Consider the following 16,613-nt stretch of genomic DNA (forward strand, 5'->3'; position numbering starts at 1 on the left):
AGAAAGATTTTATTAACGTCTTCCAAAAGACCGAACTCGGCCTATGAGACAAATCGGTGTACCTGTATGGGGTATCCTCTGTCATCCCAACAAAATGAAAAAGTACTGAACTAAAAAGCTGAATCTGGGTGTGCAATAAGTACAATGAGTGGGGGAGGGGATGGAGCTCTACTACTAGGAGAATGCCAAGCTATATGCATGGAGTATACAATCATGATATGCAACCTAGCTAGCTCCATCCTGTACCATACTGGGGGTATAAAATCGTATACATCAATGAAGGGGGTGTCCAGAGCTCCCTGAAGAACATGCCTGGGTGTGCTCTGAAGCGAGCCAGTCGCTCCGCACCCTCCTTGTGAAATTGAGCTCTGATCTCTGTCATCTCTCTTTGGTATAGGCGTGGTGTCCGAAAGCCAGGTGTCCTCTGTCTCCTGCGGGCTCTGAGTGTCTCTGCTCTCTGGAGAGTAATTCCCTGCCGTGTAGGGGCTGGGAGCGGGATGGATCTCTGAAAAAATGTAGTAATCTGTGTCTGTCGTCCCCCCTCTGGAGCTGTCTGAGCCTGTAATGATGTCTCTCTGTGGCGCTGTATGTCTAGAATGAATCTCCCCAGTATGCGCTGGTCTGCTGCCTCAAAGATCTGGCGTAGGGAATATGGCTCTCTGAATAAAATGGGATATCTCTCTCTGATGGCTGTATATGCTCTGGATCTGCATACATAATGCTCCTCACTCTCCACCTCCTCTCTGCACAATCTGCATACCCTCTCCTCTCGGGGGACCCGTGCTGCTCTGCCAATCTCAATCTCCAATCGGTGTGATGAAACTCTAAGCTGACCAATAGCCACTTGGGAGCCGTGTGGTAAAAAGCCCTCCATGTATCTAGGCCCCTCTATAAATCCATCATCAGTGATACTCATGAAGTGATCTCTGTAGTATAGCATCTTCGGTGGAAGAGGTTGTGTAGGCGATATCCATGTCTCTCGTGTATAGAGCTGCCATAGGTCCTGTCTCAATACTCTGTTCCTCTCACTATGAGAGAGACGGATATGTGGTGCATCCCTGTCATACTGGAATGGTGGTAGATGATCCATGTCTAGGCCATGCTGTGAGAACCAATGTGTGACCTGTGCATACCATGATCCTCTGTCTCCTGCCTCAGCCAGCTGTCTCGATGCCTCAAAAGCTCTGTATGACAATCTGTCCTGTGGCCTCTCTCTGAATCTGTCTAGCAGGCATATAGTTTGAAATATGGCCTCTACCATCATAGGAGGTGCAGCAAACTCTGCTCGGATAATGTCATGAGGTACTGACGGTTTGCTGCGTATCATGCGTGCCATCATGAGGGCCTGTGGTCTCTCTATCTGTGTCCACCAATGAGTAGCAAGGCTTGGCGCCCATACCGCTGCTCCATACATCAATGCCGGTGTGACTAATGTGTCAAATAGCCACCCCTTCGTCCGGGGCTCCTGAAAATGCGCCTGGTGGCACTGTCTCAATCTAGCTTTGGCTGCTGAACCCATGGTGAAGCGGGTGGCTGTTGTTGCAGAGAAGGTAACCCCTAGGTACACGTATGATGTCACCACCTCCACCTGGCATCCTGCGAGAGTGAATGTCAGCTGACTCCTGCCCTGTCTCGATGTATGAAAGACCATAACCTTGGTTTTCCCAAGGTTCACAGTAAGACCCCTCTGTGTGCAGAAATCATCGAGTGCATGTAGATGCTGCTGTAGACCACCTGGAGACTCAGACACTAATACAATATCATCAGCATAAAGCAAAATATGTACTGAGGTACCTACTAAATCAACTCCATCTCCGCCTCCCCGTGTAATGAAGTCAGCCACCTCATCAATGTATAACCCGAATAGCGTGGGGGAAAGTGGGCATCCTTGCTTCACACCAATGGTGCTAGCAATAGTCTCGGACATACCTCATGGACATCTGACTCGCCCAAAAACCTGCCCATATAATGCATAGATGCCCCATGTCATATCTGCTGGTATGCCAAGAGACTGCAGGCGCTGAAAGAGCCTCTCTCGTGGTATTGTGTCAAATGCCTTGCGGAAATCCACAAAGCAACAATAGAGCTTTCTCTTCCTCACTCTGGCCCGATCAATCATACATCTCAAAGTGAATACATGGTCAGTGGTAGAGAAAGCTCTCTTGAAGCCTGCCTGCCTTGATAAGCGTAAACCTGCTCGCTCAGCATATAAGCTAAGCTCTTGCTCCAACACTGCACCATAGAGTTTGGCCAGCACGTGGCCAACCATAACCGTCCTGTAGTTGCTCGGATCGAGCATATCCCCTGTTTTGTGAATCGGCACAATGGTGTGCATCGTCCACTCCGCAGGCAAACCCTCTGCTAGTGCCCTGTTAAACAGGTGTGCAAGAAAAGGAGCCAAAGAATCTACTGCATATATGAGATGCTCACCCTACAGGCCCATATGGTCGGCGGCCCGTCCATGCTGTAGGCGGCGGATAGCTTCTTGTACCATCGAGTGGGTAAAGAAGCTAGCTGTGGTAGGTCGACGCTCTTGTGGGGCTGAGGTATAGGTGGCTGCTGTGGGGCGCGGTATAGGCCCTCTGCATATGTGTGCCATGTCTGTGGGTCTGCAATAGGTGTCGGTGTCCGGGGCTCTCTGAAGTGCCGCCATGAGACAGGGCTATCTCTACTCATGAAGAAATGAAAGATCTCTAGCTCCTGTATCTTTGCGAAGGCCCACCTTTTGCGGCGAGTAAGTCTCCTCATCTCTCTCCTCGACTCCTGCTCTGTGATGGCTCCCAAGGCTCTCTGTATGCGGAGGCGTGAGTATAGGGCTCTGCACTCGTCATCATACCATCTGTTCTGGGGCATAGTCCCAGATCTCGCAGGCTCTCCTAAGTGGACACGATGTGGGAAGCTGTGTAATGCAGCTGTGTGTAGGAGTGATGCCAGTTGGGCTGTAATGGTATCCATAGGTGCCAGGGGATCCATGAGTAGGAGCCCATCCTCTACTCTGCCAGTGTATATGTCTGCCATGTCATGTGTGAAGTAGATGGTAGTGTGTGGCGTCGGTATGTGGGGGGTTGGTGATACTGATGATCCGGCTAGTGAAAATGCCAAGTATGTATGATCTGCCCCAATAGGACGAGGTGGAATGGAGAATGAGGTGACAAGCTGTGATGCCTCCAAAGACCCCATAATGTAGTCTACCACCGTGCCTCCGGTCCGTGTATGACCCCCATGTGGGAAGCATGTCAACCCTCCTGATCCCGGCCACTGTAGCATCCCGTTATAAATAACGAGACGATGCCTGGCTCCCAACTCTAGTAAGTGGTCCCCATAATGTCCTCTGTCTGGTGGAGTGTCCTCTGATGCCCGACTAGCCCCTATCTCCTCTGGATCCACAGGGTGGAGGATCTCCATGTCATCATAGTCATACACCTCACACTGTTTGCTCTGTGTGTGGGCATTGAAGTCGCCCGTAAGAAATACTTCCCCTAGTGTAGAATAATGCATAATCTCATCTGATAGACAAGTGTATGGTGAGGCTCCTGTCTCCTCTTCCTGTGGCATGTCCTCTGTAATGACATAGGAGGATCCTGATGGAGAAAAGTAACATAGAGCTATGTATATAACCCTGTCCTGTGAGAGCTGTAAGCTGATCCACATGTATCTGGCCTCTGGATCTTGTGCTACCACTCTCAGTCTCCCCGGTAGCTCCCGTCTGAATAGAACTGCTACTCCCCCCGACCACCCTCTCGAGGTACCCTGGCGTGTGGTCCTCCTGTATGCCGACTCCCACTGGAATCCCTCTACTCGAGGTAGCCCTCTCTCTGGGCTCTGATGTGTCTCTGTCAGAAGTATGATGTCTCTCCCCACCATAACATGCTCCAGTCGTCCAGGCTGCACCCATAGTGAACCATTACAGTTCCATACTGCCATGTGTATCTCTGTCAGTGGCCTGGTCTGTGTCCCATAGGCCCCAAACCGCTAAATGAAATGATATATTAATGTCTCTAAGAGGCCATAATGGCCTATGAGACCAAAACTGAGAGTACATCTGAAGTTGGTGTCTCATCAAAGAGAACAACTAAATGAGACTAAAAAGTACAATAAACTGATTGTCTGAGAGAGAGAGAGAGAGAGAGAGAGAGAGAGAGAGAGGGGTTATGCTGCTGCCACCTTGGGGGCCTAAGAGAAAATTATGTTGCTACCTTGGGGGCCTGAGGAAGGGTGGGTGGGTGAGAGAAATGAAATGAAATGTTATATTAATGTCTTCAAAAGGCCAAAGTGACCTATGAGACCAAAGTTACAACCATGTGACATATGATACACTGTCTGGAAAAGAAAAGAGATAGCCCCACAATACATCAGTAGGGGGGAAGCTAATGCTACTAGTCAAAATGGGGTACATGAGTACATGGATACCTGAATACGTGAATATGGGGAGTACAAAAGTGACAATGAGTACAACAGTATATGGCTGGAGTCGTAATCATCCTAGGAGCTCCAGCATGGGTCTAGCATGGGTCTCTGCCGGATGGCCTGGATATCTGCCATAGTGAGATGCCTAGTCGGACGAGCCCGATGCCTCGCAATGATGCTCTGAATCCTCCGGTGTAGAGAGAGAGAGAGAGAGAGAGAGAGAGAGAGAGAGAGAGAGAGAGACATTCAAGCAGCTTCTAGATGGATGTGAAGATATACAACAGCTTTTGTGGGCAAGTTTCTTTTCTCCCACCATGCTAGGCACATTTCTCAACCAACTTTTGGATCATAGACAACTTGTAAGTAGTCAAACTGACACCCCCTGAAACCCTTTCGTTTGAAAGGAGAATTATCTATGCTTTTTGTAACAAAATTTAGTTACGTGCCCCCTAGTGGACAATAATATCTAATCTAATCTCTCTCTCTCTCTCAAACATTTCCTCATTTCTTTTTTTCCACCACTGTTTTTGATACGTGCCCCCTAGTGGACAATAATATCTAATCTAATCTCTCTCTCTCTCTCAAACATTTCCTCATTTCTTTTTTTCCACCACTGTTTTTTACATAATGTTTAAGACCTACATTTTCCTAGCCATTTCCATTGTCTAGTTTCAGGCCATTTCTGTGGTCCAGACATTGACTGTTTCCGTTTCTGTTTCTGTTCCCATCACATGGAAGTATGATTTACAGTGTAGGCTGGAAGTTTTGAGCATCTAGTAGTATGCAGAAATACTTTGATATTTTTGTGTTTTGCATCTTGCCAGGGCGGTACTTGGCAGAAGTAACAAAACAAGTTTTCCAAGATCTAGCACAAAGCAAATATCAGGCACTCCTCATTCTTCCATTTTTCTTCATCAAAGTTAGGCAAACATCTATATCAACTGTTATATGCTTGTGTCTGTTGATATTAAATGGTCTTTTTTTTGACTTTCAAGCCTGTTGAGGCATATCATTATTACGATGATAATGAATGGTGTACTTTTGGATCAGCATGATCTTTTAAAAGGTTATGCTTTACCCCCAATTTGATTTTAATGTGCTTATGGGCAGTGGCAGTTATGCTTTGCCTCTGAATAACTCGCCACATTTTTGTAGGCCCTTGCTGTTGATTGTGAGTCAAAGTTGGTGTAGTTGAAGGCTGGAAAGATTTTTCCAAACCCCTACTATGCTCTCTTGACTCTACGTGGGGATCCCTTATTAGGATCAGGCAGGCAACATGCACGGGATGCTGGAAAATAAATTTTTGCAAGCAGCCTAGGCTATGATACTGCTTGTAGACCTTTTGGTGCTATCAGAGTGTTAACTGAGAAAGATGAACAGTAGAAGAGTTTCACAAACACAATCACACATTAGTAGGCTATTTTAGTCTTGTATTTACTCGGAGAACCCAAGCCCAATCTAGGAGGAAGTACAGTGGATGTCTGTGTTGAAATATGCACCAATACACCTTGTGTATTTGATCAATTTCTAGCATTTATTTTCATTATGATATTTGAATCAACTCTTAGCTTTGAGCCTCCCTAGCAGAGCCATTCTCAACTATTCTTTAACATGGTATCAGAGCCAACTTATGAGGGAAAGACGTTTTTAGGTAGGTGAGGCTTCTTTGACCTTTTCTCCACAAAGCTCCAAAATTCCAGCAGTACCCCCAGTTGGTGGAGTGATTGCTCCCCACTTGCTCCACTAGAGCTCAAATCGTTTTGTGGGCCTCTTCTACACCTCAAGGCGAACTGGTCTGCACCATCAATTGCTCCGATCTGCTTGCTGTTGCCGTGTCATTGGTGTCTTCCCCAAAATCACCTGTTTTCTGGTTGTACAGCCATTACCGCATCTACAGGCTGCCATCGCCTAATTCCCTTGAGATGAGGATGCGCTCTTATGTGCTCTAGCTCTGCCTAAGAGGGCTTGCCCAAAAGTTTTTTCATTGAGGAGAACAAAGCCTCTCATCAGGGCTGTATACTGCACTGCCATACCCATAGCCACAACCTCATAATCTTTTAATTTGTGATAATCAATCACTAATTTTGGCTAATCAAGCTTGCTCCCTCTCTAATTAGCACTTGCTCAATACTCATGCTTGTGTTGGCCTCTCTTGCAAGGCCCAACAAATCCTTACAAAGCATCCCAAAGTGCCTTCCTAGCTTGTCAAGGGCTTCTACCCCAAATCTCTTCTTTATCAAGAGCTTTAACCTTCAAGGTGACTCAAGACTGAGTCAAATATTCTTTAATATTTGCCCTCAAGTGTGTCCTCAACACTCTCGAGTCTCAACACTCTCAACCCTAATGGCCCGACATGATACGACCAAGCTACTATTCCGGCATGGGAGACCAGAGATGATAAAGCAAGAGCCATCATAACTCTTGAGTTGGATGACACATACATTCACCATGTGGATGGGTGTGAATCTTGAGATCAATTGGATACTTTATTTGGAGCTCAATCTAGGAGCTCTAAGTTTGTTTTGCTCATTGAATTTTTTTAACTTGATATGAAGTCTATAACTCATCTTGCATCTCATCTTAACTATATGCAAAGTCTTATGACCCAACTTGCAGGCATCTCATTAAAAGAAATCGCCATTGCGGTGCTACTCAAGTCATTGCCTCCCGATTTCAACAACATTGTGACAACCTTGACCAACATGTCTATTACAAAGCTTGTTGATGTTGAAGCTTCTCTTTTGGTGGAGAAGATAAAAAACTGAAGGTCAAAGAAAAAGAGGATACCTTGTCCTACACTCTATCCAATGAAGGTGCTCTCTACACATCAAGCAAAGGTTACAAGGGAAAGGCAAAGTACCAACTCTTCAATCATTTGTGACTTTTGTCACAAACCTGGGCACATTGAAAGAGATTTCTTCTTTCGGAAGAAGGCCCAAAAGGCCTACATTATGCATGAAGAGTATGGAGATCAAGGTGAAGAGAATGAAGAATCAAAGGAGGACAATAAGGGGCATTATGAAGCCCTCACAATGCAAAGTGACTATTTCTTCTAGATCATGTCTTGGGCCCGGTTCCAAACTCTTAATGCCCAACTTTATATAAGTGTTGTAAATCTTTGTAAATCGGCCATTAAATTGTTGGAAATAAGTGCTCACTAGGAATACTTTTAGTCTTGGTCATCTCAATGTATGCCACGTGGCACTCAGGGATTTATCCCATATGCACTCATGCTCTATCTTGTACTTCTCACCTATATATTGTAGGTGTCACATCAATGAAAGTATCAATCTTGTGTCTTGTCTACACTCATCTCAAGGTATGTCTAAGCTTTGTGTTTCCTTTTAGTCTTGCTCTCATTTCAGTTTCAGTTTTAGCTTTGTCTTTCCCCCATTTTTCCTACATGGTATCAGAGCAGGTTTATCCTGGCTCCCTTCAACCCACCATAGCCTCAGCTCACCGACTATCTACTCGCTGCTCTTGCTTTTCACAGTCGCTTAGTTCAGAACAGGCCGCCGCCTTTGCTGTTGGCCGTCCAAATGCATGCCACAGCGAAGCTCGCTTCTGCGCCGTCTCTCTCCTCTTCATCTCATTCACCTCCCATGTCTCGTTCTTCTTCTGTCTCTCTGCCTCGCTTCGCAGGCTTGAAAACCTACCCTGTTTCTACACAGACGCCATATTCTGCTTCTTCTTTCTCTGCGCGTCGTTTCAGCCATGGCCATGTTTAGCCCTCAATTCCTGTGTATATGTGCCCCTCTCTCTCTCTCTCTCTCTCTCTCTCCCTCTCTTTCTGTCTCAGTTTCGAACATTCTCTTTCTTATGCACTGCGCACCGGCCTCCCTCTCATCAATCGCTCTTCAACCAGCTCATCTTCGCCTGGCCTTCGCCTCATTTGGGACCGTGCGGAATCTACTCTTCCCAATTCAGTCCTCTCCTCGTTGCCATGGTGGGATACACGCTCACGACAGCCGCCTTGCCGCAGAAGCCAGAGTGGCTAGAAGCTTTGCTTTCCGAGAAGTTCTTTGCAGCTTGCGTTAACGATCACCTTCATCTGAAGAAAAATAAGAGGAATATCTTCTGCGTGGATTGCAGCGTGGGCATCTGCCAACACTGCCTTCCAAACCACCCGCCGCCTCCACACCGCTACGTATACCACGATGTCATCAGATTGCACAATATACAGAAGCTCTGTGGCCTCCTTGCAGCTTGGGTCTTCGCCTACCTCATCAGAACCTACATGGTAAGTCAATGTCGGATCTGTTCTCATCTCTGCTGCCATGTTAGGGTTTGCAATCATCTGCATCCATGCCACTCTCTTCTTCATCAACATGTGGGTTAGCTGTCCATTGGACCAGCCAGACCTACAGCAGCAAATTTAAAGCAGAAATCAAGCGTCTGTCTACTCTCTATCTCTTGAAAAATTAAAAAAAAAATAAAAATCTCAATACTGAATTTCATTTACTTCTCTATCTTGTACGGGATTAGACACTGCCAAATCTGGTAAGACCTTCCCATCTCTCTCATAATTATCTATGTTTTTCATACTTTCTACCACCATTGATCACCAATGATGTAGATCATGGGGTAATATCATGTTTATTTGTCTACATGGACTTATCTTGTTCCTATCCAAGAGGCACCCTTGCATTACCCACTCTAGCAGGAGGATTGCCCTTGAGGAGGGATTATCAATCAAGGTCCATCTCTCTGTCTATCTACAATCAGTTAGTCTCTTTGTCTATGTGTCTACCATGTGTGTCTATCCTGTCACATGTCTTTGACACTCTATCTATCAGTCTATATGCCTCTCTTTTGTGGATTAGCTACCCACATTCTCTTGGCATTTTTCTGTCTATGTCCCCATTTATCTTCTATTTGTCAGTCTCTCTCATGTCTATCTGAAAGTCTATCTCTCTGTGGGACCACTCTACTATCTGAATGTCTCTCTCTCTCTATGTCTATGATCCACTCTTGTCCCTACCCTTGTGGACCCATATGAGGATATCACTTGAGGAGGGGTGTCTCAGGATCTTTTGTCTCTCATGTCTTGTCTCTCAGTGGATCAGTCTTTATGTCTGTCTTCTAGTCTTGTCCATCTTGTCTTCTAGCTTGTCTCTCAATCCTTGTCTAGTCTCTCTGTCTTGGTCTTATCTTTTGTCATGTCATAGTCTTGTCTTTTTGTCTTCCTCCTAGTATCCACTTAAGGAGGGTGTTGGAAATAAGTGCTCACTAGGAATACTTTTAGTCTTGGTCATCTTAATGTATGCCACGTGGCACTCAGGGATTTATCCCATATGCACTCATGCTCTATCTTGTACTTCTCACCTATATATTGTAGGTGTCACATCAATGAAAGTATCAATCTTGTGTCTTGTCTACACTCAAGCTTGAATGGAGAACTTCTATTCTGAAAATCAGAATTGAGCCAGCTTCTTAGTGTTTTTGGAGAGATAAAACACTAGAATATGGCTAGGAAAACCTTGAATGAAGAACTTCTATTCTGAAAATCAAAATTCAGCCATCTTCTTAGTGTTTTTGGAGAGAGAAAACACTAAAATATGGCTGGGAAAATACTCTGCTGAGAACTGCACAAAGGCCAATTAGTGTGCTCAATTGAGGCTTGAAATCAGTATTTATAGAGATGAAATCAGCCTAGAAGGAGGTGCCAAGAAGAAGAAAAGGGATGGAGATTCTTGCTTGTGAAAAATTGTGGCAGAGAGTGATTTGTGCATGCCTTTTGGATCAACATGAGTGGTTACATGGAAAAGAGATGCAGGGGTTTTTGGTCATGCATGTTGCATGCATGGGGGTTTCCCATCATGGAGAAGAAGATCACCAACCATAAATAACTGAAGTGCCATGCATGCATGCATGGAGATAGAAAACCCGCATTAGAGTGGGATGCCTTCAAATATCTGCTATTCCTGTACAAATCTAGAGCAGTCTAGCTTGTCTCAATCGCTCCCTCTCCCTCTCGCAGTATAACTGCATAGAGGACTCTAGTGCTATTCATGGGAGGTGATCTCTGTCAAGCGTGTATACATGCTGAATATAAGTGACAGTTTGAAAAAGGGCATCTGTAACCAATGGGGCCACTCCAAACTTTGCATGTAGAATGTCATGTGGTACAAACGGCTTACTCCTGATCATGCGTGACAACATCATCACCTGTAGCCGCTCTATGCTCCTCCAGTGATCCTTTCCTTGGCCTGGCCCCCAAAAGGCTGCACCATACATAGCCGTTGGTCGGACTAGAGTATCAAAGAACCAACACTTAGTGCGAGGTTTGGAAATGTGCCTGGAAACATAATCTCTCCATACAGGCTAGGGAGGCATGTCCCCTCGCAAGTCGGTCAGTGGTAGCTGTGGTCATGTAGAACAAAGGGCCTGTAAAAGTGACTCCTAGATACACGTACTTCTGCACAATCTCCACTGGGGCATCTCTGCGTATGAAAGAAAATCGTGAGGCGATTGCATAAGATGTGTTGAAGACCATAACCTTAGTTTTGCCCAAATTGATTGTAAGGTCTCTCTCCCTACAAAATCTGTGCCATGCATTTAAGTGTTTCTGTAAACCCTCAACTGAATCTGAGATCAAGACAATGTCGTCAGCATATAGCAATATGGGCACTACTGTCTGAGCCAATGGTGAACCTCTACCTCCGAAACTATCCACAAATACTGCGATCTCATCAATGTATAGGCCAAAGAGTGTAGGTGAGAGTGGGCAGCCTTGCTTAACCCCAATAGTGCTACATATATCTCCTGAGGTCCCACCGGGTGCACGTACTCGACCGAGTACTGCCTCATATAGTGCCATCACACCCCATATCATCTCATGTGAGAACTAGAGCTCCTGCAAGCGTCTTATCAGACGGGATGGAGGGACGGAGTCAAAGGCTTTGCGGAAATCCACAAAGCAGCAATACACATGTCTCTTTGAGGACCTCGCCTCCTCTATGATAGCCCGTAAAGTAAAGATGTGGTCAAGTGTGGAGAAGTTCCTCTTGAAGCTTGCTTTGGCTGATGCTCTGTTTCCCATCCACTTTGCCATAGAGCTCATCATGTCCTCTAGTATTGCCTCATAGATCTTGGCCATTGTGTGACCAATCATGATAGTCCTGTAGTTACCTGGGTCCGTGGGGTCTCCTGCTTTGTGGATGGGGACAATGGTGTTGGTAGTCGAGGAGGGTGGGAAGCCTTCACAGAGTGCTCTGTTAAAAAGAATGGCAAGAATGGGAGCCAATACGTGGTGCCTGTGGGCAAAATGTTCCCCGCATAGATCCTCATGATCTATGCGCGGAATCAAAGAGATAAGATGATCTATCCCATTATGCAGCTTTTTAAGAGCCCTAGTGACATTGGCGGAATCAAAGAGATAAGATGATGTAGGCCAAGGGATGTGTGACATTTGTGGTATAAGTTGGTTTGGCACATCACACAGTCGTTGTGCATAGGCTTCCCAAAGGTTAGGATCTGTGATAGGTGTAGGTGCTCTTTTTTCTTCAAGAATGTGCCAAGCTTTTGAGTTGTCCTCGCTCAAAAAGAGTTGGTATAATTCTTGTTCTCGCTTGGCGAGAAATGCCCGTTTCTTTCGGCGAGTGAGTATACGGAAGATGCATTGCATCTTATGTGCTGAAATCAGCACATCTTTCCTCTCGGGAAAGAGGCGAAGCATGGTGGTTTTGCACTTTCATCATACCATCCATTCTGGGGTTGGGATCCCACTGGCAAACTTGCTGTGGAGCATGTGGTGTAGGGGAAGCTGGCGTGGGCAAAGTCATGGATGATGGAGGAGAGCTGGGATGTAATGGTGGAGATAGGGAGGGATAAGTCGAGAGCTGAAATGTGGCGGGAGAGGTGGTCCTCATAGATGTGGTCAAGATCATGATGGAAATGAATCCGGTTGAAGGTGGTGGTAGGGGGTGTGGGTGTGGGCGGTAAGGTGGGGCATGAGATTGTGAAAGAAAGTAATGCGTGGTCAGCTAGTATGGGGGGAGGAGGGATGGTGAAGTCTGGGATGTGTGGTATAAGAGCGGGAGATCCCATGAGCTAATCCACGATTCCACCGTACTAGTGCGTCCCCCATGCAGAAAAGATGTAAGGCTGTCCGACTGTGGCCATTTGGACAGCCCACTATATATAACCAGCTCATGCATAGCCCCCATCTCCAAGAAGTGTCTACCATATGGTGTTGCATTCCCCATATCCTGGTTGGCCCTCTGGAGGCCCATCTCAGCCAAGTCAATTTTCTGACAACATAATGGCATCTCCCTGGAAGTCATATGTCTGCACTTGTTCCCCTTTTGTCTGTGCATTAAAGTCTCCTAGGACCTCTCCTTGTTAGGAGAACTCTGCAATGTTTACAAATAATGGCGCATATGGAGTCTCTCCTTTCTCTGTCAACTTGCATGCATATTCTGATTTCTCTTGTGGGAAGTAGCATACTGCAATATGCATCACTCTCAAGCTAGGCTTGGCTAATCGCATCCACGTAAAGCGAGCCTCCTCATTGTGTCTAACCATTGTGAGCATGCCTCTCAAATGAGGGCGAAACAAGCATGCCATTCCTCCCGAGCCACGCACCCACCCCCCGCCCCTCCCCCCTGTGGTGCGTGTTTGTCCTCTGAAAGTTGACTCCCATGTGTAACCCTCCACTTTGGGTAGCCCTCTCTTAGGGCTTTGATGCGTTTTTGTGTAGAAGATAATATCCTGGTCTTGTCTGTGTAAGTCTCTGTGAAGCCTCCTGTGTCTGACCATAGAGTTCCATTGCCATTCCATACTTCCATCCTCAATTCATCTGTGGTCTCATAGACCCCGCACGGTCATGTGGGGCGTTTATCCGGGATGATGACTCAGTCATCACGATAAATGGCCCATTTTCCTGCCTTGTGGGCTTCCATAACCTGAACCATCCCGGCTTTCCTGTGCTCCACTTGTAGGGGGGTGAGGTCATTTCCAAGGTATATTTTGGTGGTTTGGAGGGTGGCCCTCTTCTTCAAGAAAGCCATACGGGACTCCGTATCTTTGAACTTGAGAAGGAGAGCCGTCTCCCTCGTCAAGTCCTTTCCCGGCTCGTCAAGCATCTACAAAAGGGGTGTCAGTGAGGCCCATTTGTTTGCATAAAGTCTCACAGTCCTCTTTTGGTGAGTTGCCCGCTTGCAAGCCTGTTACTCGCACATGTAGAGCCCTAGATTGGTGACTCTTCTGTTCCTCAAGCGTGGCCGTCATGATGGATGTGGCATTTGGGGTGTGGACTGTTTTTTGCTTTTTCACAACCTCAACTCCAACCTCTTCCATGTCTTTTTGGAGGCCCGCATGCTCCTCCCGGAATGTTAATTTGGCCTCTTGAATCTCTGCTGTGATTGCCTTCTTAGCCTTCTCTAGTTCCTCGTCAAGTTTGGCATTGGCATCTTGCAACTGGGCAATCTCTAGAGCAAGGGCTTCTTGTGTGGCTAGCTCTCCTTCCTCTTTGCCATACTTGTGCATCTCTTCCTTGCATAATTCCATACATTTCTCCATGCATGCAGCCAGGCATGCGTCCTTCCAGACTTCCATCTCTTGTCGCATCTCATCTTGCAGCTGTTTGTACATTTCCTCTACCCGGTTGTCTTTGCCCTGGATCTCAGTCCTGACACCATGAATCTCCTTTTGATACTGGTTCAATGTCCTGTCTATCAGCTTCTTTGAGAGAGAGAGAAAGAGAGAGAGAGAGAGAGAGAGAGAGAGAGAGTTTGCAAGTTGCATGCTTTAGAGGTTTATATGGTGCTTGTTTTTTATCATTGTTGGCTGTAGATGGCAGAATATAGAATCTCAATATATGGGAGGAAACAAAGTGAGTGGGATCAGCTAGCTAGCTGGTTTGTCAACAATGAGTTGTACAGTGAGAATGTAGTGTGGCTTATCCAGGTAAACCGTTGCTAAACCATGCCATAATGTACATAGGATGATTAATAATGTTGTAACTTGATTTGCTTCTTGTGTAAAGATTTTTGTTATGGTTCATTTTATTTTGAATTCTTGTTATTTTTCCCTAGTATTTCAATGGTGGGCTCTTGAATTCCCATGATTCCAGTGATAGTGGCAAGGCGCCTAAGTTTCTGAATTTGTCTTTTACGTTTTGTCATCTCTCTCATAAAAAATATCTTGCAGCACCTTTGCTTGCCATTATTGGGTTGCAATGTCTCACCTTGTAGATTGCATTTTAGCAGCTCTTTAAGCTTGGCGGTAACCTTTTCCTGTTTTTATTTTGGCATTCTCCACCACCTTCCCTTGGGCATTTTCGAGCTCCTTCACAACCTCAGTCAATCTCATTTTCTTTTTTAAGCTGCAACCTAACTAGTAAATCCTCATTGTTATGAATCTTCCTCACCCTCCTAGCCTAGTAAACCCTCCATGGCCGACTTTGTCAAGGTAGGGGCTCTTCCTAGGTAGGGTTTACTAGCCCATATCAAAGGCCAGCTGATTGTATATTTTTGTTTGATCATCTGTTTGTGGATAAAATGCATGAGACAAATGCAACTTAGTCCGAAACTTAACAAATAATATCCTAAACTTGGGGATCTTTGTTTGGACTAATTGTCGTTAGTAAATGACAAATGGGATACCAAAGTCGAATAAACAAGCGAGCAATATCTTCTATTGTGGTTGTCTGCTTGCATGGAATGAGCATGCAAAACTTACTAAACTGGTCAACAATGGTTAAACACTTTATATTCTTGGTTCCCATAGCTTTTGGAAGAGGGCCTACGAAGTCCATATTGATATCTTGAAAAGGCCCCTCGGGAACAAGCAAAGGTTGAAGCAACTCGGCTTGCTTCGAGTGTGGAACCTTTTGGCAAATCTAGCATGCATGGATATACTGGTAGACATCTCTTCTCATCTTTGGTTAGTAAAATAACTGCTCTAACTTCTCCAAGGTACTATTGATACCACGATGAACCTCCAACAAAAAAATCATGTGCATCATGAAGAAGTGCTTGCCTTTTCTCTCTTAGTACTCATAGCTGGTCCTTGTAGAACAACTAGCCATCTTGAACTGTATAATGACTTGGTTTTGAACGTAGGGACAATGCCATCCTTACTTGGAATGGTGTAGGCTCTAGCTTTACATCTGTCATCCTTGAAAATTCAGCCTCTGACAAAATATTCAGAGTCCCAAATTCTAGCGAATCCACATACTATGCCTTCATACTATCCAAATCTTTGCCTTGAATTTCAAGATAGTGGACCCCTGCAATGTCTGAATGGTGGACTTCCAACTAAGAGCGTTAGCAACAAGGTTGTTCTTGTTTCCAGGGACATTCACTCATACCTCGAAATTGTTCAAAGTTGACTCCACTTGGCTTGCTTGTCACTCCATTGGAAACTAGGCATGGTCCTGCAACCATTTAAGTGCCTGGTGAGATCAGTCTTTACTGTGGATTCCCTCCCACAAAGGAAAGGTTTCCAATGCTTGAGAGCTGTGATCACCACTAGTACCTCCTTGTCATACATTGAATAATTCTTCTCGACGGCATCATCCTCTTGAACAATGGTGCCAGAGTCAAGAGAACTGATGGTATTCATTGCTCATTGATTGAGATGCAACCACCGCCCCCCCCCCCCCCCCCTCTTTTCCCCTCAAGACCAAAGGCGGGCGCGACGAGAAGGTGTGGGTACGACTGGACAGTCCCACTCGCTGCCGAGGGCGACACTAAGGGGAAAAGAAAAAAATGTGGTGCCGTTGTCGGGGGGAGAGTTGTAGAAAATCACATAAATTCGTAGAGGAGAGCCAGGCTCCGAGAACCCACTTGAATCCACTGGTAAGCATTGGAAGAGGGTGTAATCCACTAGCTCACCCATGATACGAGGGGGGCCACTGCGGCGGTAATAGAGGTAGTGACAGGCTGGCGTAGGGGTTCAACCACTAACACATGCAGAAAGATGAACAAGACCACATCTAGACTTGAGGAGGCGAGGGATCCATCCCAGTTATGGTGCCTTGACCCTCCTAGCTCCATTCATGCTAGGGGCCAACAATGGGCTAAATGACAAAGTCGTCCATTTCCGACATGAAGGGAGAGAGGGACTACATGAGAGTGGATAGCGGAGAACACCGTCTCACAGTCCCACTTGCTGTGGTGAGGGCGACATTGAGGGGGAAAGAAAAGACCGTTGTCGGGGGTGGCGGATTGAGATTGGTAGAAAATGACATAAATTCAGAG

At 45.9% G+C, this 16,613-nt stretch overlaps 1 protein-coding gene across 3 annotated transcripts in view; it reads left to right on the forward strand.

Annotated features, from left to right (window-relative positions):
* LOC147609736 (AMP deaminase-like) overlaps positions 1 to 16,613 on the forward strand; it is a 68,575-nt gene that overhangs the window by 28,793 nt on the left and 23,169 nt on the right. For all 3 annotated transcript variants that reach the window (XR_015264132.1, XR_015264133.1, XM_086786706.1), the window contains exons 11-12: positions 5,232 to 5,293; positions 14,203 to 14,316. Coding sequence is in view for 1 of the 3 variants with exons in the window: in XM_086786706.1 (XP_086642832.1) it covers positions 5,232 to 5,293; positions 14,203 to 14,316 (176 nt within the window). In the remaining 2 variants the exon portion in view is untranslated. The remainder of the gene's footprint in view (positions 1 to 5,231; positions 5,294 to 14,202; positions 14,317 to 16,613) is intronic.

Source organism: Cibotium barometz, chromosome 50, assembly GCF_041138505.1.
Source record: "Cibotium barometz isolate CiBa-2024 chromosome 50, ASM4113850v1, whole genome shotgun sequence".
NCBI classification, from domain to species: domain Eukaryota; kingdom Viridiplantae; phylum Streptophyta; class Polypodiopsida; order Cyatheales; family Cibotiaceae; genus Cibotium; species Cibotium barometz.